This window comes from Pseudorca crassidens, chromosome 5, assembly GCF_039906515.1.
Source record: "Pseudorca crassidens isolate mPseCra1 chromosome 5, mPseCra1.hap1, whole genome shotgun sequence".
Lineage (NCBI taxonomy): Eukaryota > Metazoa > Chordata > Mammalia > Artiodactyla > Delphinidae > Pseudorca > Pseudorca crassidens.
Window position 1 is genome coordinate 120,554,273 of NC_090300.1, and position 23,555 is coordinate 120,577,827.

At 33.8% G+C, this 23,555-nt stretch overlaps 1 protein-coding gene and 1 long non-coding RNA gene across 11 annotated transcripts in view; one reads left to right on the top strand and one right to left on the bottom strand.

Moving 5' to 3' along the window:
* LOC137225332 (uncharacterized) overlaps window positions 1-23,555 on the top strand; it is a 195,385-nt gene that overhangs the window by 105,560 nt on the left and 66,270 nt on the right. For 3 of the 8 annotated variants that reach the window (XR_010943781.1, XR_010943782.1, XR_010943786.1), the window contains exon 6: window positions 7,807-7,914. This is a non-coding gene — a long non-coding RNA (uncharacterized lncRNA). Of the gene's footprint in view, window positions 1-7,806; window positions 7,915-9,686; window positions 10,607-11,113; window positions 12,600-23,555 lie in introns of those variants that run through there. The other 5 variants (XR_010943783.1, XR_010943787.1, XR_010943788.1 and 2 more) reach the window with 3 other exon arrangements.
* Window positions 1-23,555, bottom strand: part of SAMSN1 (SAM domain, SH3 domain and nuclear localization signals 1) — a 455,109-nt gene that overhangs the window by 10,715 nt on the left and 420,839 nt on the right. For all 3 annotated transcript variants that reach the window (XM_067739225.1, XM_067739226.1, XM_067739227.1), the window contains 6 exons: window positions 14,781-14,852; window positions 12,290-12,439; window positions 7,813-7,942; window positions 5,347-5,498; window positions 3,005-3,211; window positions 921-1,071 (listed from right to left, as the gene is read on the bottom strand). In XM_067739225.1, the coding sequence (XP_067595326.1) occupies window positions 921-1,071; window positions 3,005-3,211; window positions 5,347-5,498; window positions 7,813-7,942; window positions 12,290-12,439; window positions 14,781-14,852 (862 nt within the window). The remainder of the gene's footprint in view (window positions 1-920; window positions 1,072-3,004; window positions 3,212-5,346; window positions 5,499-7,812; window positions 7,943-12,289; window positions 12,440-14,780; window positions 14,853-23,555) is intronic.

A 23,555-nucleotide genomic window follows, 5' to 3' on the forward strand; every position in this document is an offset into this window, starting at 1 on the left:
AGAAGAAAATAAATGTAAAGATAATGTAAAAATAAATGTAAAGGCTCAAAGTTTTAGTCAGAGAACATGTTCAAAGGATAATTAATGATTATTATTAATATTACTTGTGAAAGAGAAGGTTGGATTAGATGATCTAAGTTCTTTTTCTCCTTTAAAATTAGACACCTTCCCCCCTTTTTTCTAACAAAATACTCCTTGCAGAGTTTGGCACTCCCTGAGCTCAGAGTTTTGGGAGCCTGGCCAGATTTAATAAGAAGAATGCTCAGATTGGGCAGTTGTAAAAACAAAAGCTATCCCATCTTTACAAATCCAGTTAGCATAGCCAATATTCAAGGGAATCTACATGTGTTACTCCATCTTTAGTTTATACTTACAAATACAGAAAACCATCTCAGATAATAAAAGTAAGTGCTGAATATTTTTGCAAGCTATTATAGCATTTTGAAAGAATACTGTAAACACTTACAAGATGTGACTCTATGGTAATGAAACGAATTATCTTGTGTGGAGCGAAGGCTCATTGGCTCAGAGCGATGCTCTGTGCTGTTCTACAGAAGTTGCATATGACATTTCTCGCTAATGGCTCATGCTGTCACTAAATATTTGTTTCTAACTCCCTCAGTTTTGGGGAATGTGGACATCCACTTGTGTGTAAATTAATAGCTCTGCAGAATTTAAATGAGGTACCCAGAAAAGCCCTTTTGTTTCCTGAATCCAGTAAGGAAAAAAAGGCCCTCTTTCTAATGATATATTTGACCAGAGTTGTTGTTTCCAAATGTATAAGAAAATACTTATTTTATTGGAAAGAATGCTTTACATGATTCTCAGTAAATAAAACTGGGGCTTTGTTTTTAATGATCTTACTGTTTACATTAAACTGTGATTCTCAGCTAGGGAGAAGAGTAGGTGTGCGTACTTACTTTCTTCATCAAGAAGATTTTCAGCAGCTGATAGTAACCTCATCCTATCTTCTGGATTTTTAATGTTTAATTCAATGAGATGACTCTCTTTTATATCCTTTAAATCTTCTAGGGTCTCGTAACCATTGAGCAAAAGTGTTGAGGTGTATTCCTGTGGGGAAGAAAAAATATGCATAATATAAGATAGTCAGATTCAAATATTTTATTTTTAGTTCTCTTTAGATTAAAAAACAAAAAGTGTAGGAATGCATGAAAACCAAAGGTGCCAACAGAACTTTTGCTTAACTTTATTTTATTTGTACTAGTTTTCCACATATGAACTTGGGGGCATTTAAACTGTATGTTGTACAGTTCTCACCTTCTGGAAGGACAAATGTAAAGAAGAAAAGACTACCTTAAGCTATACAATGCCAAATCATGGATCAATTAAATAGCTACATCATTCATCCCATTTGGCAGTTTTTCACTTCTCAAATAGTGAAATTGACAAAGCTAGCATGTTATTAAGTCTGTCAATAAAATGCCTCTAATACAGTATATTATAATAATATTTCTGGATCTATACCTTTTCTTGTTTGCTTGGTTGCAAAATCATCTACCCTTATTAACTTCTTGGAGTAGGTTAAAAAATGAATTTGAAATAGACTCAATTTATATAAAAAAGTATACTTAGCATTTTGGTTGAAAGGCATTATAGAAACCTAAGGAATCTCAGACTTTCTATTTATTTAAAAGCTTTTATTAAGCATGAAAGCACTGTGGTTGGGAAAAGTATTGTTTCCATTTCTTATCATGTATATTTTGTCCATCATTTGCATCAATATAAATTAGTTTAAAATTCATAGGCTTCTGATTTCAAAGTCTGTTATGTTATTTATGTAACTTCTCTCTAACAATAGAAATGCAAAGTAAATTTGAATGCTTTTCAACTTTCTCAGCTATTCCTCCCATTTTACTTGATCATAATTTCAATATCCTTATTTTAGTTACTAAAATTGAGTAAGAGGAGGTATAAAAGTTTTAAGTAATCAGAAAGAACTTATTACTAGCCCTTTATTTATTTTTAAAAAAGGGAAAGAAGGAGTAGCAATTCAACTCTTTTAAAAGTGATGTATCCTAGAAGGAGCACTGTGTTAGAACAAAAAAAAAAAAAAAAAAAATTCCCATCCTGATGTAACTAACTGTGGATTCTTGAGGAAGGTATTTCATTTCCTTAGACCTTGGTTTTTTCATAGGTCACAGAACAAACAAGTAGCTGAAGCAGGATTCAAACTTGTGCTTCCTCCAAGGAGTACCCCATTTGGGGGACACCAATAGTAATATTGAAAGGCCTATGTAATGTGTCTACAGACAAGAATGCAACTAAATAATTCAGGAAAACCAGTTAAGGAAAGATTAATTGGCTATTGTCTTGATGAATTTTGAAAACTATCAAAGTACTGCTGTGTTAATTTTAGAAATGGATTGCAAAACAGTAAATTGAGTGAGGCTAGGCATATTGTATGTACATGCCCTTTAACAACATAGATATTTCATAAAAAGTTTTCTAATGTAACAAGAAAATAATTGGATTTTAAATACAGACAACACAGTTTTCTTAACACAATCATTATGAGGGCTTAATGATCACTGTTTCCTAACAAATTACTTTAAAAACAATTAATTTAGTTATCTTCTCTTGACTTGCTTTTGATCTCTGCTCTATAGAAAATACAATTTTCTTTTCATTTCTCCTTTCAATTCTCTGAATCTTTACCTTCACTCTTTATATTCTCTTTATCATTCTCATTACATGTTTTCTCCAGGACTTTTATTCTCCCAAGTATATTTCATTTTTCACTGCACTTTCTCAACCTAATCTCTACCACGACTGCTAAGTACCATTAGAGTTTAGTCCAAAGGATGTTGTATCAAGACCTGTCCTCGCATAATAAAAGTAATAAAGGGTATATATAAACTGTTTTTTGGAAAACAGATTTTCCCTTTCTGTAAGTCATGTATTTTTTAACTAAACAAACACTGACCCATTCTCAATTACTCCATCCGTATGCCACCAAAATCAAACAGGCCATAGGTTTGCTAACCTGAAGGTGAATCCTCTCTAAGAACTCCTGCAGAGTCTTAGGTTTTTCCTTTCCACTCCTTCTGTGTGCCTTTATTTTCTTGGGGGCTGCTTCTTCTTCTGAGATGACATCCACATAAATAAATTTGAAGTTTCCCACCTTATTGTTCAACATTCCTGTCCACATCCCCATTGGCGTTTTGCAGATAATGTCTATGATATCTCCTTTCTAAAGACAAAGAAATATACAAATTAGATTTCAGAGAACTCTGGTGTCCATGACAATTGGTAGAAAGAATGGAATCATTGAAAATTAGAATAATGAGGGCATTACACTAAGGAGGTTTAGAGTTAAAAATAAATCTAAGAGGAAATTTCTTTTAAAAGTTTAAGGAAACTATTTACTAGTAATATTGAAAAAAACCCCAACATACTTGAAGAAAGGCTCCTAAATGTATTTGATGATGTGTTTATGTTTTTGGTATCGTATCAACTTATCAACTTATATTTGTAGAGTATCCTATAGTTTACAAAACACTTTTGCATTCATTAAGTCATTTTATGCCCACAACATGCCTCTTAGATATGTATGCGAGGTGTCATTATTACTCTAAATATTACAGAAAAAGAAATGCAAGCATTAAATAATTTCCCAAGAGCTTACAGGAAGTTAGTGACAGAACCAAAACTCAAGCCTAAGTTGCTTGAATTCAAAAATAATGCTCTTTTTATTTACCCTGTCAAAACAATATATATGTAGCAAAACTCAAGCTATCATTCCTGGAGGGGGTCCCAAGTAAGGAAGGGGAAGAAAGACGAGTCTATGACTCTGTCTGTCCTTCTAGTTCATCTGAAAAATTCATCTACAGTGTGAAATAAATCCACCTCAAGTATTGTATCCATCTAAAATAATCAAAATGTTCAGAACTTTGTACATAGCAAATATGTAACAAAAGTATATATGCACTAAGGATAAATTAAGCTAATTATCCTAGATTAATTAATAATTAATTACTAATTACTTATTTAACACTTAGATTGAGCTCCACAGCAAAGTTTGGATTGAAGTATGAATGAAATGCATTGGGATAGACAAGCCAGTTGGTCTTTCTCTTTATTCACATCTAAGAGTAAGACTGCAGGAGTTATTGGCAAGAGTAGAAAACTCCACAGGGTATTTTTTTTGTAAAGAAAGTTGATTTCTATGCAAATATAGTGTCTATATTTGTGTCATAGTTACTCCGTTGAGACTTACAGCTTTCTACCTCAGAGATAACATTATAGATTCTGATATTTTTGTCATTTTAAGGGTCTACCCTCAAACAAAGCATTAAGTCTGCTACTAAATATATTTTTTTTCCTGCTGCTCTGTGAATGTGTATTCTTCCATCTAAAACATGGATTTTATTTGTAATAGTAGAATTCAATGTGATTAAAAGATCTGCTCTTTCCGATTTATGATAGTTTGCTCTTCAGACACTATGAGCTGTTCACCTAGTTTTTCCTGTCTTTAACTATAGGGAATCAAATCCTAGGCTAGATGGGATCAGCTAAGCAGACCTAGAAAATCCCCAGAAGCTCTAGGGGAAGTTTCAAAGTATGGCAGTCCTATGCTACATCCTTCTTATTATCCTTTAAACTTGTAAAAAATATACATTACAGGGAAGCCCACAGATCACAAGCAAAAATCCAGTTTCATTTCGGATAAGACCCAGGATGGTCAGCAACAGTATTCAACACCGTGTGTCTGTGGAATTCCTTATTGTGTCCTACTCGAGCTCCACAAATGTCCCCTTAGGCAGCACAAACGGTGGTGCAACCTTTGTGTTGTGAAGCCCTCACAGCAAAAGAAAATGAACAAAGAGGATAAGAATAAAAAAAGGGAATTCAGGAGGGAATATCACTGAGAGAAAGTTGTCAGGTTACTCATGGCATTTGCAAGTATTGACTTAAGTATTGAAGTTGCCTGGCCAAGTCAGGTTCCCAAGACGTTTGCTCTGCTGGGCTCTTGCCTGATAGTTCCATTTTCTCTCCCTCTCCTTGGCTTCAGGTAGAACTGGGCACCTCCAGCAACTTGTGAGGATTTTGGTTTTCAGAAAAATGTAGACAATTCCTTCTTCCCGAATAAGCTCTGATTCTACATTATCTACATAATGCAACTTTTGCAAATAGCCTCAAAACACTGATCCCCCTACCCTACCTCTCATGTTTTGTTTGAACTCCTGCCGTAGTACACCAGTCCCCAGTTCTCCTATTGGGAAGAACGTGCTCACCCCCTAGTTCCCCATACTTGCACTTCCTGAAAAAGATCATACACCCAGCCCTAGACAAACCATACAGAATGCAGATATGATGTGCACAAACCTTGATTTTGAGGGAGTCAGTGTCATAAGGGCTCGGTGTGAAACTGGTATGTACACGGGCACGGCCACAGAATGGTCCGGAGTAGGGGCCATCATCATCGAGTCGAAAGCTGTCCCGGTTACTTGTACCATCTGAACAGCTTGTTATTCCACCTGATAAAGGCAAAGCAGAGGTTAACAGTTCTCACTGAAGGTTCATAACATTCTGAACCATCACCTGGACATAACTAAGCAGGAATAATGCTGAAGCATTGGATGCCAGCCTCCTGAGGCGGTCCTAAGTGACCGATCCCTGTTTCTGCCTCCCAGTCATTTTCCACCGCTGACATCTGTCCTCTGAGCCATTTCTGATCTTTCTCCAGTCAACCTGATCATTCTTTCCTCTACCACCAAACCAAACACTCTTACTTCAGTCTCTATCATCTGATTCAGTAGCACAGTGCTTTGAGCATTGGATACTTGCTAAAGAGGCAGACAGTAGAGACTTAATTCCCTGTACAAACCAGATAATTAATTTTGTACGTGTAAACAAAGGCAGAAACCTATAGCGACAGTTTGATCTTTGTGTGCTATTGATCAGGAATGATCAAAGCATAAGACCACAAGCTTCCCTACAACTTATCACAATGTAGCAAAAATAGTGTCTCAGACTTCCTACTGTGTACCAAAAGCCATTCTGAGGCAACATCTCTGTGTATAAAAGGTAGCATTTTTGCTTGTTGTGTGAGCGTCAGGGAAAGAGGAAGTGTGTTCCAATGTCTGTACTCCTAAACTGTTCAAAATTTTTCTAAACTGGGCTTTTTAAACTGCTCCAAATCCTTGCTCTCTGGTCCTCTTCCTTTCTGATTTTGAACCTCAAGGGGGAAAAAAAAGAGATTCCATTTTTCCTGCCTGCCTGGGGGCAAGAATATCTCCCAGTAGAAGTAACTCTGAGTCTCCCTACTGCTCTCACTTGTCACCTCATTTTTTCCTTCACTGTGGCCTTTCAGTGCTTGCTCTGCTTCATGAGGGAACAGCCCCAGTATCTCTGCCATTCTTTCAAATAAGTATAGAAATAAGAGAAAGAGCCTTAGCGATTCTCCATTTTTTTTTTTTTAAATATGGACTGGTGTAAAAGAAAGGTGAGTTGCGTCTAGTCACAGAAATTAAGTTGTTTATGATAACAGCTAAGTAGACCCCCATCTCCTCACACCCTCCCTTCCATGACCACTCCAGTCCCTGGCTTTTCATTGTAAAATTGTAAAATTTTATAATTATAATTGTAGAATTATAAAATTCTACCCATATTTGGCATTACAATTTTGAATTTTAAAACTTCCAGCAGAAATGAATACTAATAAAATCTGAATTTCACACATGCAAAAATATATCCCTCAAATGCTTCTGTATTAGCTTTTTCTTCACAAAATAACTGTTCTACAGCCAGTAGGAAAGTAGGAATAAAATTCAGGATATTTGCAGCAGCTGGTCTTTGTGATCCATCTTCAAATAACAGAAGCAGTTGATTTTAAATGAAATGGAAAATAAACTTTGCAAAAAACATTTAAAAGCCCTGAAAAGATTAGAGGGATAAGTAACAGTGTGCATATAAAAAAAATTATAAGGCACCCTGTAGTATCAGTAGTTTCATTCAAATATTGTAGCAGGACATGTGACTGAAGCCTGAGTGACTTCTTTGGTAGAAACGATGTTTTTAGAAAATTCTTATTGAACACATGCTGATTCCTTTTTGTCACTAATTGGTGATAGTCCTACTATTTAGTATTTACATACTACTTCACTCTTTACCGGCTAATGCTGAATGGAAACCTAAAAAGTAAATGTTAGAACTGATGCAGATGTCCTGCTCTTTTCAGAATACTTCAGGATAAAAAGGAAAGGAAAGGAAGGAAAACATGACAGAGGGCAGGACAGGGAAGGAATAAAGAAAAAATGAAAGAAAACAAAAGAAAGCAAGAAAGAGAAAGAAAGAAAGGAAGGAGGGGAAGGAGGTAGGGAGAGAGGGAAGGAAGAAAGAAAGGAAGAGAAAAGGAAAGGAAGAAGTACATGAAGGGGGGGGAGAAAGGGAAGGAAAAAGAGAAAACAAGATTTTAGTTTCCTGAATACTTCAAGTCATTTAAAAAATTTGGACTCAAAATAATGCTAGTTCTCCCCAGCACACTTTATTGTAGGGATTCTGATTTAATTGTGCAATATAATCTTTTGGAGGCATATCCCCAAGAGCCTTGCTGACCACAGTGCTAAAAGTTTCAAAATAATCCATAATTCTAATATATTATGTATTATTTTAGACAATAGCATTGCTATAGATTCAACACATCCTACATTTTCACTATTTCTCTTATCAAGTAGTTGGAACATTGGTGAAATTTTGACAAACAAGCCAAAGAGAAATAAATCTGTTGTTTTTAATTAACTTAACCCAGATCTCCCATCTAGACTCTTGTCACTCATTTTATAGCCTTACTTGATGAGCTCTGCCCACTGTAGAGACTGTCCATGGAGTCACTGGCTTTGAGGGAGCTCTTCTCTGTATGGGTTCCAATCGTGGGATCACTGTTCCGATAAAGTAAGGCATCCTCTCCATCTTCCCCATCCTTCAGAAAATCATATCAGAGGTTAAATGCAAAGAACTGATTTCCTTGGAGACTTTCACTGTGTGCATTGATTTAACAAAGAAGACATATTTTAGCAATAAAATACTTAGGAATACATCAGCATAAAATATGAGTGTCATGAATCTTTAGCTCAATTTCAAGCATAACATTTTATGGTATAGTGGGAAAAATTCTTTAGATGAAACAGCCCACATTTTGGAATTTAACTGAAATTATAAAGTTTATTTTTGTGGTTAAGATGAATATCGTATCAAGACTATTTAATCAGAAATGCTAGATTTATTAACATCTGTGCTTTATCTGTTAAAGCACTTTTATTTCTTCATGGTCTCCTTATCATCTATTTACCACCATTACTAATCCTTTGAGATCTGATATTACAAGTTTAAACTCTGCATAGTTGCTTCGTGTCAGTTATTTGCACCCTACCAGACCACTAGATATGAATAAAACATACACACTTTGCAATTCTAAAGCAAAGCTTATCTAAGAAGCTTTACAAATCTCATATGGTGCTTGCCACCTAGTCAAGTGAAAAGCACATCTTGCATAAAATTAGGAAAGACAGACAATTTCAAAAGAAATTACATCTGCTTGAAAACATCTCAAATGTTTTCCATGTTTATATAGTTTCAACAAAGCCTATGAATTTCTTAATATTTATCAAAATATAATTCAATATTCCTCATTTTTGAGCATTTCTAAACATTGGTAAAAATTCAGACTATACATACGATATATGCTCAGTTTGATTCTCTGCTTTTATCCATTCTTTTATTCATTTGTTCAGTTATTCGACACAAGTTTGTAGAACACCTTCTAAGTACCTGGCATTGTTTTGGGAACTGGAGATATCATGGGAAACAATATACAGGGTCCTATCTTAAATGAGGTACATTTTAGTTTGTCAGGGTGTGTGTGCGCGCGTGTGTGTGTGTGTGTGTTTGTAGTGTTTGGGGAGGTTTGTGTAAACAAAGTGAGCAAGACAATTTCAGAGAATAATAAGTGCTATGAAGGAAATAAAACTGGGTGATGTGAGAGGATTAGCTACTCGGGTTAGGGTTGAAGGAAGGTTGACTGATTTAGAGGGAATAGCCTCCAAAGACCTCCTCCATAAGGTAATAGAGTCTGAATTCTTGACCTGAATGATAAGAAGATGTGACTTATATGAAGATTTGGAGACAGTTTTCCAAGCAAAAGAAATAGCAAGAACAAAATAACTAAACTCAGAATTAGCTTGGGTTATGCAGAGGAAAACAACAAGGCCAGGGTAGCTGGAGCTGAGTGAGAGCAAGGAGAGCATTAGGATGTGAGCTCAGAGAAGTAGACTGGAGTCAGCTCAGGAAGGGCTTTATAGAGCACTTTCAGTAACCATGGAAATGTGCACTCAGATCTCTTGCTGCGGGACCCTTCTTTACTGACAGCCCCAACTACTAGCCTTCTGTATCGATCACTGTGTTTGCAAGGAAGCCATGTTCCAATGACTTAAGCAGTGGGGCTACCATTTGAGTCCATTCTGGTGGGATGTGGGGCTTCTCTAATGGAAACTTTTGGTTCAAGGACTTCCCATCAATCTGGCCAAAGTTTTCTTAGAACAGTGTTGAAGCCTGAGACTTGAATGATCTTCCTTCTTTCTTCCTCTCCCTTTACAGGTGTCAGACTTGCACTGTAGTCTGAAGGATTTCCTTGCTCATTTTTCCTTTCTCTTCTTTATCCTTCACAGGCATTTTCTCCAGTAAGTCTTTGGTGTGTCTATTCCCTTCTTGGGGGTCTACTTCTCAGAGGACTGGAATGAACACATCATAGTAAGGGAATGCATTTTGGTACTGTAAAATTTTAACCAAGGGAGTGATGTGTTCTGAATCTGACTTTTCAAAGATCTTTCTGGCTTTCATGTGGAGAATCGCTTTTATGGAAGAAACAGTGGAAGAAAGGAAACCAATTAGGTAATCTAGGCAAGAGAGTTTGTTTATTTAGTCTAAAGCAGGAATAATTTACATGGAGAAGTTAAGGGTTTTAGATATACTTTGGAGTTAGTACCAAGAGGATATGCTGATGAATTGGTGTGAAAAGTGAGAAAAAGAAGGAATTTTGAGTGATTTGTAGGCTTTCTTCTCTCTCTGTCTCTGTCTCTCTCTCCCCCCTCTCCTTTTTTTCCAGCATCTACAGTTATGACAGTGTTGTCTATTTCTACTTGGAAGACTGGACAAGAAACAAACTTTCTTTAGAGCTTAGAGAATCAATAATTCCATTTTAGATATATTAGGTTCCAGTTATCTATTATGCATCTAAGTGATAATATCAAATAAGCAGTTGGTTGTATAAGTATAACAGATAAGTAAAGAGATCATATGGGACTTCCCTGGTGGTGCAGTGGTTAGGAATCTGCCTGGCAGTGCAGGGGACACAGGTTCGAGCCCTGGTCTGGGAAGATCCCACATGCCACGGAGCAACTAAGCCTATGCTCCACAACTACTGAAGCCCACGGGCCTAGAGCCTATGCTCCACAACAAGAGAAGCCACCACAATGAGAAGCCTGCACACCACAATGAAGAGTAGCCCCTGCTCAACGTAACTAGAGAAAGCCCACGCACAGCAACAAAGATCCAACACAGCCAAAGGTAAATAAATAAAATAAATAAATTTTTTTAAAAAAGAGAGAGATCATAGCTAGAGATGTAATTGTGAAAAAGTCATGAGACAAGATGAGATCACTTAGGAAGAGAGACTAAACTAGTAGAACATCTAGGAACAATCCTCAGGAAAACTCAATATTTAGAAGGACAGGAAAGAAAGCAGAGCTAAGAAAGGAAACTTTGAGAAAGAAGGAAAGCCAGAAGAATGCCCAAAGAAACCAAGAAAAAAGAATGTTTCATATGTAATGAAATCATCACTTGCATCAGGTACAGCTGAAAAGTCATGTAAGAAGAAAGAAAAGTGACCATTCGCTTTGGCAACATAGAGGTTAATACTGACTGTGACAACTGTTTTAATGGAGTACTGGGGACAGATCCTATTGAAATGCATTAAAAAGAAAATAGCTGTAAGACATATAGATCAATGGAATAGAATTGAGAGTCCGTAAATAAATCCATATATTTATGATCCATATATTTCTGACCATATATTTATGATCAATTGATTTTTCAGCAAGGATGCCAAGACAATACAATGGAGAAATAATTGTCTTTTCAACAAGTAGTGCTGGGACAATTGAATATCCACATTCAAATGAATGAAGTTGGACTCCTACCACACACCGTGTAGAAAAATTAATAGATCATACATCAAAATTTAAGAGCTACAACTATAAAACTCTTAGAAGAAAACATTGGAGTAAATCTTTGTAACCCTAGATTAAGCAATGGTTTCTTAAATACAATACTAAAAGCACAAATGATGAAAGAAAAAATAAATTGAACTACATCAAAATTATAACCATTTGTTCTGTAAATGACAACATCAAGAAAATGAAAATACTATCCATGAACGGGAGAAAATATATCATATCGCAAATCGTATATCTCATAAAGGATCTGTATACATAAGGTATTTTTTTAAAAAGCAACAATAAAAATACAACCCAATTAAAAAGCAGGTAAAAAATTTGTATAAACACTTTTTGAAAGAAGATATGCAAATGGCCACATGAAAATATTCTCAACATCATTAGTCATCAGGGAAGTGGAAATCAAAACTATAATGAGAATCTATTTCACACCCATTTTGATGGGTAGCATCAAAAATCATACAATAACAAGTGTTAGCAAGCATGTGGAGAAACTGGAACTCTCACATATTGCTAGTGGGAATGTAAAATGATGCAACTTCTTTGGGAAATAGTTTGCCAGTTTCTCAAAGTATCAGACAGAGTTACCATATAACCAAGAGAAATGAAAGAATACTTCCACATAAAAACTTGAACACAGATATTCATATTCATATTTTAAATCATGCTGAATCATTCATTCAGCATTATTTAAAATAATCCCAAAATGGAAACAACCAAATGTTCATCAATTGATGAAAGGATGAATAAAATGAGGCTTATCTATAAAATGGAATATCATTTGGTGATGAAAAGAAGTGATGTACTACTGTTTGTTACAACATAAATGACATATGTTCTTCACATACTACATGAGTGATCTTTCTAAGCCTCAATTTCCTCTATGAGAATGTGATAATGCTTTCTTCCGCCCAACTTCTGGGCACAATTATTGAGGGAGAAAATATATTGAAGGCCTTCATAAACTGCCAAATATTTCTAAACTACCTAGAAAAATATTAACAGAAAAACACAAGTGATTAACAGAGGACACTTACCTTTTCTTCAGAAAGGGCTTTGATATACTTTTTACCCACTTTTTTCTTCATTGTCCAGGAAATAGCTCTCATTTTTTTACCTAAACTTCCTCCATTATTTGAAGTTTTGTTTTGTTCTTCACTTTCATTTATGCATTCCCCTTCATGTACCTAGTTAGAATTATTTACAAAAAACAAAACAATAAAGCAATGAAAAACATTGTCATTTGTCCACACTCCCTCTTCTTCTCTCTTTTCTCTACTTCAATGTTCTTTATCTTCACTGTAAAATTACAAACTAAAATAAATAAGAAAGTAGATTAGTTTATTACTATCTGTGTTAACTTACCATTACCTAAGTTTTAGAAAAGAGTACTATAAATATTTTTAATTTCAGGTTTTTCTATCTTCCTTTACAAAAGCTTTGAAGAAACTATCTAAGCATATTTTTAACTTCAACATTTTTCTGTGCTGTTCTCTTTCATAGCCTGAATCACAATTTTATTTAGATATTTATTTATGGGTTTTGTTGTTGTTTTAAAGTCTGTCTCCTCCTAGACTCTAGGCTTCATGAAGTAAGGATTTTCACCTGTATTGTAACAGTACTTTCTGAGTGCCTAAGGGAGATCCTGTCATAGAGTAGATGATCAACACACATTTACTGAATGAATAAATGATGGTTTGCTAAAAAATGTGCAAACTACTTTATCAGATTCACTAAGTTCTTTCACAAATTGCTAGGCCACCATTACTAATCAATGAATTTGAATGAGCCTGAGCAACTTTTATAGGTTAACTCTAGAATTATAAACTTAATAACAGTAAATATATCTATGTATGATTATGGAAAGTTGAAGGTTTATACAATATGGGAGTTTGAGATTGACATATACACACAGCTATATTTAAAATAGATAACCAACAGGGACCTACTGTATAACACAGGGAACTCTACTCAATACTCTGTAATAACCTAAATGGGAAAAGAATTTGAAAAAGAACAGATACTTGTATATGTATAACTGAATCATTTTGCTGTACACCTGAAACTAACACAATATTCTTAATCAACTATACTCTGATATAAAATAAAAATTTTAAAAAAAGATCAACAAGAAATCCCTCATGATAAAAAAATTATATAGGGCTTCTCACTATTTGTATACACATACTGCATTGTATTATTTACAACTGTGTAAATGTTGATAGACCATATAGCTATATACAAGTTTATCAATGTATATTCATGCATGTATACAAGTTTATCCATAAGTTTATATATACATAAATATATAGGTGAATAAAAAGGGATAGATGTAATATATGTATAAAAGGGGATATATTATATATACACATGCATATGTATGCACTAATGGAGGTATTTATAAAGTAATAATAGGTGTCATTTTCTTTCTACTTTTTTTTTGTCTAGAATATCCATTGCTGAAATCAACATATTTAAAGATATTATAGGTAGATGGATATAGGAATCTGAAAGGTATTCTGAGAGTCAGATATGATAAAAAGAATTCTTTATTAAAAAAAACAAAAAATAAAGATGCAATATATAGAATGAATAATTAAGAAGTGCATAAGATCTAAAGCCTATTGATCTAAAACAAATCTATCACATGAATAGATAACTCAGGTTCAATGATAAGCATATATTTTTACTTTTCTCAATGTACATCCCTCCCCTCTATTTTATTAGTTGTTTTACATTTCATTAATCACTTATCACAGTTGGTCCATGGTTTATGAGATAGTATAACAAATAGCAAACTTTGGACACGATGTTGCATCCTGCCTTTGTCATTTATGACCTGTATAATTTAGAAGTAATTTTATTCAAACATATTTCTTCAGTGATAAAATAAAAATAATAATAGTTCCTACTTACAGGTAGGTAAAGTGCTTAGTGCTGTGCTTACTTCCTGGTAAGTGCTCAGTTAAATGTAGTGATGATGATGATGATGATGATGATGTAAATAATTTTATGGGAAGCTTTTCTTAAGCTACATTCAAAGTGTTCATGGTTTGCAAATGTGTATGGAATGGTCACCACTGAGACATTTCAAAGTGTACAGAAGTATGAGAGTGCAAATGAGCAGCCTATGCTCTCCTTAACTAATTTCCAATTAAGCCATTTAATCATTTCCTAAATTAAAGCAATTACAACTTACATGAAATTTAACATATATGTTGTTTTATAGTGGAAATGCTCAGAAAATTTGGGATCGTCTGTGTTACTTTAAACTGTAAATCCTTCGTAAGTTGATGTTCTGCCTTCCCAAACATCTGTTAGGTTTCTTAGATAGATTTTTACTCTTAATGTCCAGCATGGTACTAGATACTAAATAATTGTTTGTTCATTTATCACAAAAATGTATGCAAGGTTATGATCTTTAAATATATTCCTTTTTCTTACTGTAATTTGCAAAAATTACATTGGCTTCATAATTTTTCATAATGTGTTTGTATAACACTCATTAAAATGGAATAGAATACTAACCCCAGTTGAATCATCTGGTTTTGATATGGAATTATTCCGAAAACGGTCAAAATTCCCAAAACTGCTGCTGCGCTATAAAATAGGAAAGAAAAAGGAAAGGAAATTTAGGATTTGTGACTTTCACTGATAAAACTGCTAAATAGATTAGATTATGGTTCAGTAAGCATCAGTCTCTTGCAAATACAGGATTAAAAAATCTCTCTGGACTATCTAATGGCACTGAAGGTGTAACTATTATTAACATTGTAATATTTACAGTTCATAAAATGTCTTCATATGTTTATGTTACAGTGTTAAGCACCTTGGAGAAAAATCTATTAAATTATTTTTAATTTATAGTGTTACTTTTGCTCTTGAGAATGGCATGTATTACTAAACAACCAACCAACTAATAAAAAAACAACAAAACAAACACACAAAAACAAGCATTTGAGTAGATCCACAATTGTTCCTCATAAAGATCATATTTATCAAAAAGTAAAAATGAACACAAATGCATTTCCTGTAGCTAACTCCTGATAATTTGAAACTCTCTACTAGATGTCAGAATGAGAAGGCACATACACAGACCTATTAATAAATTGAAAAGCGCATTTAGGTGTACACAGGTTGGGAGGAAAATGAATTTTTCCACATTTAACATGGAATTACAGTGAGACCCCTGGGTCAATTTCATTCACTCGTTTTAAGAAAAAGCTTAGTATGTTAATAGAAGACTTATTCTCTTGGATACTTCTTGCCTACAAGGCTAAATTTTTATTCCTATGTAACTCATTCTAGGCAGGTAATTACAAGCAATTCCTGATATACTGCAAAGTAAACGATTCTCCTAAACACATTTTCAAAAATCTTTAGAGTCTTTGAGTCACAAAATTGATATTTTCTCACTATTTAATTTTATACATTGTTTGGGATGGTGGATATTGGATGTTACGGACTTTATATACCCACAAATCCCAAGAATATGTTATCTTAAGAACTTTATCTCATTTCAAGCTTATAATATTTTCAAAATAAGCTGGTGGTACTGAAAAATAACCTGGTAATTTGAAAAGTTAAAAATGGGAGTCAGTAATCTATAAAACTTTGTATTGTCCTTTAAAAGTCACAGATCATTTTAGTTCAAGTCGGCTTCAAAGGCTCAGTCTTTACAAGCATTTTTATTCTCATGTCTCCCTAACAGTGATCTTTAAAACTCCTTGTTTCCCTTTTAAATCAGTTTAAATAAAAAGATCTTGACACGTGACAAGGGGTTAGCTTGATAGACAGTGTGATACAGAACGTCACCCCAAGGATGATGGCTGTGTTAGACACAAATAATGCCTTTCGCTGACTTGCTACCCCTGATGAAGAAGCCCTTCACCTTGTGGTGAGGGGAGAGAAAAAGAAGGACTGAAACTGAGAACCACTCTGGTTCTCACGCAGGGCTTACTAACTTAGAGTGATTTCCCAGAGCATTAATCATTTCTACTTGCCTAGTAGGCATTTCTGCCAGGCCATAATTGCCCAGAAATCACAAAAGGGAATTGAGTGTATTCTTGTGTTGCTTATAAACTATCTGAACACAGGGAAATCTGTTACTCTTTTATCTACTTGAAACATTCTTATGGCCTATTGGAGCCTGTGCTTAGGGCAATTTTGTAGTCTACAACCAGCCTATGTCCTGCCTACTAAATATTAATGAGGGCTACAGCATGATATCCACCACTGGATAATCGGTCGTGTTGCCCGGCATGAATAGGCTCACTTCAGCGTTTCTCTACAGTATCTTCTGCCATTAACTAATCTATAGTCACCATCTTTTAAAATTAATTCTCCCCTCACTATGTCAATAAAGAGAAGCAGATAATGGAGTAGTGGTTTTCAGGACTATTACTTTGGGTTTTGTCAGCCATCTCATTATGAATCACTCAACAGCTTTAAGCCAGAGGAGTAAAATACCAATCTGTCCTAAGACACCCTTTAGAAGCAAATCTAAGTATTTAAAATAACGTTTTTAAAATTTCAGTATTCTCTAGTCAAAAAGTTAGTGACTTTCTGAGATGGTTTCATAATGTATAGGTTATGCCTTAATGAAAAAGGGCTAATGTCTACTATGAGATATGGACAGTGAACAAATGTGTAATTTCTACTGCTGTTAAGTTTCCAGTGAAAAGGTGAATCACGTGGAGGTAAGCTGGTTTCATAGATGATAGTCCTTTATAAATAAGAATGTATTTCAATATTGATAATTTTGCACTGTATAATTATAATGAATTAGGTTTAACAAATACTATTTTGTGACAGAACTCCCATCAAGACAGAGCTATTATATAAACAAATAGCTATCGACAAGAGTAACTTAAATAAAAATGCAATTTATATTTTAGATAATTCTTTGTTTTTGTTGACATTAGATTATATTTAGTCTTTAACTATAAATCTATACAGTCTTTCCTTATGCAATTAGATATGTGTTTGTAAAATGGCACACCTGTAGAAGGTAATTTGGAAAAACTAGCAAAATTACATGTATATGCCCTTTGACCCAGAAATTTCATTTCTAGACGTCTATGTCAGAGATACACTTGAATATAAATCATGCACATTCAATGTAAATCTTTTATAATATTGAAAAGCTATAAATCCCAATGTTCATCAAGAGAAGACTGATTGAATAATTTATGGTAAATTCAAACAATAGAAATGTGTGCATCTGCAAAAACACTGAAATATAACTATCTGCTATGGAATTATCTCCAGGACAGTGTACATGAAAAAAGACAAGTGGAGAAATGTGTACATAATAGACCACCTTTTATCTAAGGGTGAAAATACATGTATGTGTCTCAATACAGGCAAAAATATATTTTCCTTCTTAGAGAAACGGGGTAAAAGAAGCAAAGTAAAAGGGACAGAAAACACACTTCTCTGAATATGCCTTGTTTTATAAATTTGACTTTAAAACCATGTAACTTTAAAAACATATTTATAAACAAAATTAAATAAAAATAAAAGCAATCCTTAACAATTCCAAATAAAAATAATGAATCTAATTTCATATTGAATTGGTGGCTTAGAGAGAGGAATTATTTTAAACAATTAAAAAAAAGACAGTAATTTGATAGTTTGAAGGACCAAAAAAAAAGACAAATTTTAACCTGTTTTCCAATCCCATTTACAATTGCATCCAAAAAAATTACCTAGGAATAAATCTAACTAAGGAGGTAAAAGACATTACTCAGAAAACTATGTCACTCATGAAAGAAATTGAAGATGACACTAACAAATAGAAACATATACCATGCTCATGGATTGGAAGAGTTAATATTGTAAAAATGACCACATTAGCCAAAGCAATCTATGGATTCAGTGCAATCCCTACCAAAATACAAAAGGCATTTTTCACAGAATTGTATGAATTCACAAATAACTCTAAAATTTGTATAGAAACACAAAAGACCTTGAATAGCCAAAGCAATCTTGAGAAAGAAGAACAAAGCTGTAGTTACCACATTCCCTGATTTGAAACTATACTACACAGCTACAATAATCAAAACAGTATGGTACTGACACAAGAACAGACACATAGTTTAATGGAACAGAATAGAGAGTCCAGAAATATACCACACTTATATAGTCAATCTACAGCAAAGGAGACAAGAATACACAATAGAGAAAAGACAGCTTCTTCAACAAATGGTGTTGGAAAACTGGAAAGCTACATACAAAGGAATCAGACTGGATTACTTTCTCACACCACATAAGAAAATAAACTCAAAATGGATTAAAGACGTAAATGTAAGTCCTGAAACCATAAAACTCCTAGACAAAGTCATAAGCAGTAGGTTCTTTGACATTGATCTTAGCAATATATTTTTTGGATATGTCTCCTCCTGCAAGGGAAACAAAAGCAAAAATAAATAAATGGGACTACATCAAACTAAAAAGCTTTTGCACAGCAAAGGGAATTATCAACAAAACAAAAGGCTGCCTACTGAATAGGAGGAGGTATTTGCAAATGATGTATCCAAATAGGGATTAATATTGGAAATATACAAAGAACTCATACAACTCAGCATCAAAAAAAGAAAAAAAAAAAAAAACAATCCAACAACCCAATCAAAAAATGGGCAGAGGCCCTGAGTAGACATTTTTCCAAAGAAAACATACAGGTGGCCAACAGGCACATGAAAAGATGCTCAGCATCACTAATCATCAGGGAAATGCAAATCTAAACTACAATATCACTTCACACCTGTCAAATGACTATTATCAAAAGACAGCAAATAACAAGTGTTGGCAAGGATGGGGAGAAAAGGGGACTTTTGTACACTCTTGGTGGGAATGTAAACTGGTGTAGCCACAATGGAGAACAGTATGGAGGTTCCTCAAAAAATTAAAAAATAAAACTACCATACAATCCAGCAATTTCACTCTTGGGTATTAATGCAAAGAAAAAAAAAAGCACACTAATTCAAAAAGATACTTGCCCCCCTTTGTTCATTGCAGCATTATTTACAATAACCAAGCTATGGAAACAACCTAGGTGCACATCAATAAATGAATGGATAAAGAAGATGTGGTATACAAATACACACACACACACACACACACACACCCCACACACACACACAATGGAACAAAAAGGAACAAAATCTTGCCATTTGCAACAACGTGAATAGACCTAGAGAGTATTTTGTTAACTGAAATAAGTCAAACAGAGAAAGACAAATACTGTATGATTTCACTTGTATATGGAATCTGAAAAAGGCAAACAAATGAACAACGTAATAAAACAGAAACAGTCATACATATAGAGAACAAACAGGTGATTGCCAGAGGGGAGGGGTTGGGGGATGAGAGAAATAAGTGAGGAAGATTAAGAGATACAGACTTCCAACTGAAAAATAAATGAGTCACAGGTATGAAATTAGGGAATATGGGAATAATAATGTAATATCATTGTATGGTGGCAAATGGTAACTAGACAGCATGTTGGTCATTTTGAAATATATAGAAAGATCAAATCATTATGTTGTGCCCCAGGAATTAACATAGTGTTGTAGGTCAATTATACTTCAAAAACAAACTCAGAAAAAGAGATCAGATGGTGGTTACTAGATTCAGGGGGTAGAGAGAGGGGGATTGGATGAAGGTAGTCAAAGGTACAAACTTCCAGTTGTAAGATAAGTAAGTACTAGGGATGTAATGTACAGCATGATAAATATAATTAATACTGCTGTATATTATATATGATTGTTAAAAGAGTAAATTCTAAGAGTTCCCATCACAAGGAAAAGATTTTTTAATCTTTATTTTATCTTATATCTATATGAGATGATGAATGTTCACTAAACTTAGTGTGATAATAATTTCATGATGGATGTAAGTCAGATCATTATGCGGTGCATGTTAAACTTATATAGTACTGTATGCCAATTATATATCAATAAAACTGGAAGGAAAAAATTTTTAATTTTAACCTGTTTTCAGTATTCACACCATTGTTAATGATATCGATATATATAAATGTGAATGTTGAGAGACAATGAAAATAAGTAACGATGTTAATGACATTTGAAGTCAAAATTCTCAGTCTATATTCTCAAATTTTTCATTTTGTCATACCATAAAGTAGGTAAACTTTCAAAGACTACTAGGGCCATGCCAAAACGACACAAGGGCCATATTAAAAGATTGTCACTAGGGTAAATTGTATCCAAATATGGGACAATTTTAGTAAAAGGAAGAATAATAACTGAGCTACACTGAAATACATCTAATATATCAAAATTCATGAGTTCATAATGATACTAAGAAGAAAAATATCAGTTGTCACCTTTGGAAATGTTACAGCCATATTATGAAAACTGGCAAATAAAGGGAAAAACAAACATTTAATCTGTCCTTCTTGTATAAAACATATTTGAGAGTAAATAAATATTTAATAAAGGAAAATTTTTCTTTCCATGTATATGTGTGATATATTCTAACTAATCAATTAAGTGATGAAATTACCAAAGTACCATTTTGTAAGTCCCAAATGCAATAATGGATCTAGGCAACAATCATCAATGGCTACTCAAATCACAAAAAAGAATGAACCAGAATATGGGCTTCATAACGGAAGCACCTAATATCATCAATGAAATATTCTTTTTAAAAAAACCTGCAATCACACCAAGCTTCTGTATCTAATTACCAGATTACAAAAAATACAGAGACAGAGGAGCATCTTAAATGACATCAAAAAGATGAAGTCAACCAGAAAATTTTAGACAATGAGAAAATTTACAGCACAAATAACCTGGTTGCTTCAACTAATCAACAGAAAGAAATAAAAGAAGAGAGGGAAAGTATAAATTGAGAATCTTTAAGAGTTGTATCAACTAAATAAATACTGCAAAATCCATAGATCTTATTTAGATATAAATCAAATAAACCACTGTAGCAAAACACATCCAGGAGACAACTGAGGAAATTTTAAAATAAGTAGCTAGATGATGATATTGAGGAAGTATTGTTATTTTTCATTTGTAATTCAAAATAATCTAGTGAGGGCAGGAAGTATGTGGGCATAAAGGAGACATGACTGGATGTTATTTAATGATTAACTGGGTGATGGATATATGGGGTAGATTGTACTACACTCTGAGTTTACATATGCTTGAAATTTTCCATAATAAAATGTTGGGTTAAAAAAAGAACCAAATGTACCTATATAAAAGTTAAAAATAATTTACAAAGAGTTAATAAGGTGTAGGGCAGGGGGAAGCATATGGGAAAATTGTAACTTCCTCAATCTTGCTGTGATCCTGAAGCTGTTCTTAAAAAATTAGTCTTAAAAAAAAAAGGGTAAATGGTTGCACAACTTTCTAAGGAACTAATTTTTAAAGAGATCATTAACATTACTTAGGTCATGGTTGTTTAGAGGTATGGATGTATTTAAGGAGAAAATAAAGTTTTGCTTTCTAAATTTATTTTAGTACAACTAACTTTCCGATATAAATGTATTTTACTAGACTACCTTTTGAAGACTATCTGGTTATGTGGTACAGTTACCCTCTTCCACATAGCCTACTTGGCTTCCACAAAAATAGGGCTGAATAACTGGCATTTGGGTTGTTTGGACTCATTCGTGTGTGTGTGTCCCTACGCAATGCAAAGAACTTAAGAAAGGATTCTTTTTTGTTCGTCACATTTCTTCTCTAGTTTTGTATAATTCTAGTTATTACAGAATGTCTATTCATTATATAAAGCTAGCAGGCTTCTTGGAAATCATATAGTCCCTCTCAATGAGGAAACTGTTATAGGAACAAAAACTTGCAAAAAAAATCCCCCCCCCCTTTTTTTTTCAATTCTCCACCCTGCTGTACTCTCCACTATGTCATTGCATTACAAAGTTTTGATCCTGTTTTCCATTTTCAAAGAAACTTGCTATTTAAGCGGGATGAAAAATATGTAAAGTTAGCTTGATATATAGAATAGAACTGAGTAGCTTTCTTAAAACAATGACCATCCTAAATTTATCAACATGAAGGAGAATTAGGGAGTCTCTTTTTTTTTTTGGAATGTAAATCAACCTTTTGACCAAAACCAAAAGAATTGAACCCTTATTTTCATTTTTTAACCACTCTCCAGCTTCCGGGATCTTCAAGTAAAATCTTATCTCCATCCAGCATGACAATATTTGGGTAAGGCATCGGTGGAAAATTTCACAGTCTATTTCAAAGAAAAATTTGCATATATGAGTCAGACATCTGCAGTATTTTGAAATATACTGGCAAATTAAAAATCACACACACTCTGCCAATGAGTTCTCACATCATCTAAATATTGCACATAGAGCCTTCATTGGTAATATGCTCTTAAAGTTCAGAATTCTGTTTCAGCACGTGCTTGTATGAATATTCTATAATGATGGTATGCTAAATCTCAATAAGCTTGTCAGCCTTTATCCAAAGGCATTTGAGGATTTAATTGTTCTAACTAACTCAGGTGCTGAGATCTTTTGAAGAGTATGAAACAAATTTAACTCACTTAAAATAATCTATGAGGATTGACTCAGTGTTAAATAATTACACTATCATGTGGCGCTGATGGAAGACAGTTGTTTGGGCGTCAAGGAGCTGAAGGCTGAAAGACAAGCAGCGTGTGAAATAAGGCCTTCAACACTAACATTTTAACCTTGGGTAAAGGCAACTCAGTACTCAAATATGTATCAATGCTCTAAATATTTTTAATGTACATCTGGACTCTTAGAACAAAAGTTAGTCTACTTGATCTCTCTGTTTCAGTATCTTTCCTATCAACTGCACGCTATCTAAAGGAAGTGCAGATTCTGACTCCACCACAGCGTTTTAAAAAGTTGTGTCAAAATTTCCATGCTAAAGCTTTCCTTTCAGAAGTTGATGTGCCAAGAGATGTTTTCTGTAAATTGAAACTACCTCTAAGAAAATTACCTAAAGGAAAGAAAACTAGAACTAAAAAAAAATCAATGCAGAATGAGCCATACCTGTAAAAGCGTTATTATTTAATGTAACAAAAATAAGTTTTATGAGTGAAAAAGATTCAAACATTGAGAATTCTCAATTGCACTGCTGCATTACTTACTTATTACCATATCTCATGATTTACATTGCATTCACTGACTATAAGTATGCTGCACTTTTAGGAATTGAATAAAAATTAAGATATTCTATTTTAGCTGGAAAGAATTTTTAAAATAAATAATACTGATATGTCTTAAATATCTTTTTTTCAGGTAAAAAGCATAATGCAACCAAAGTTCAG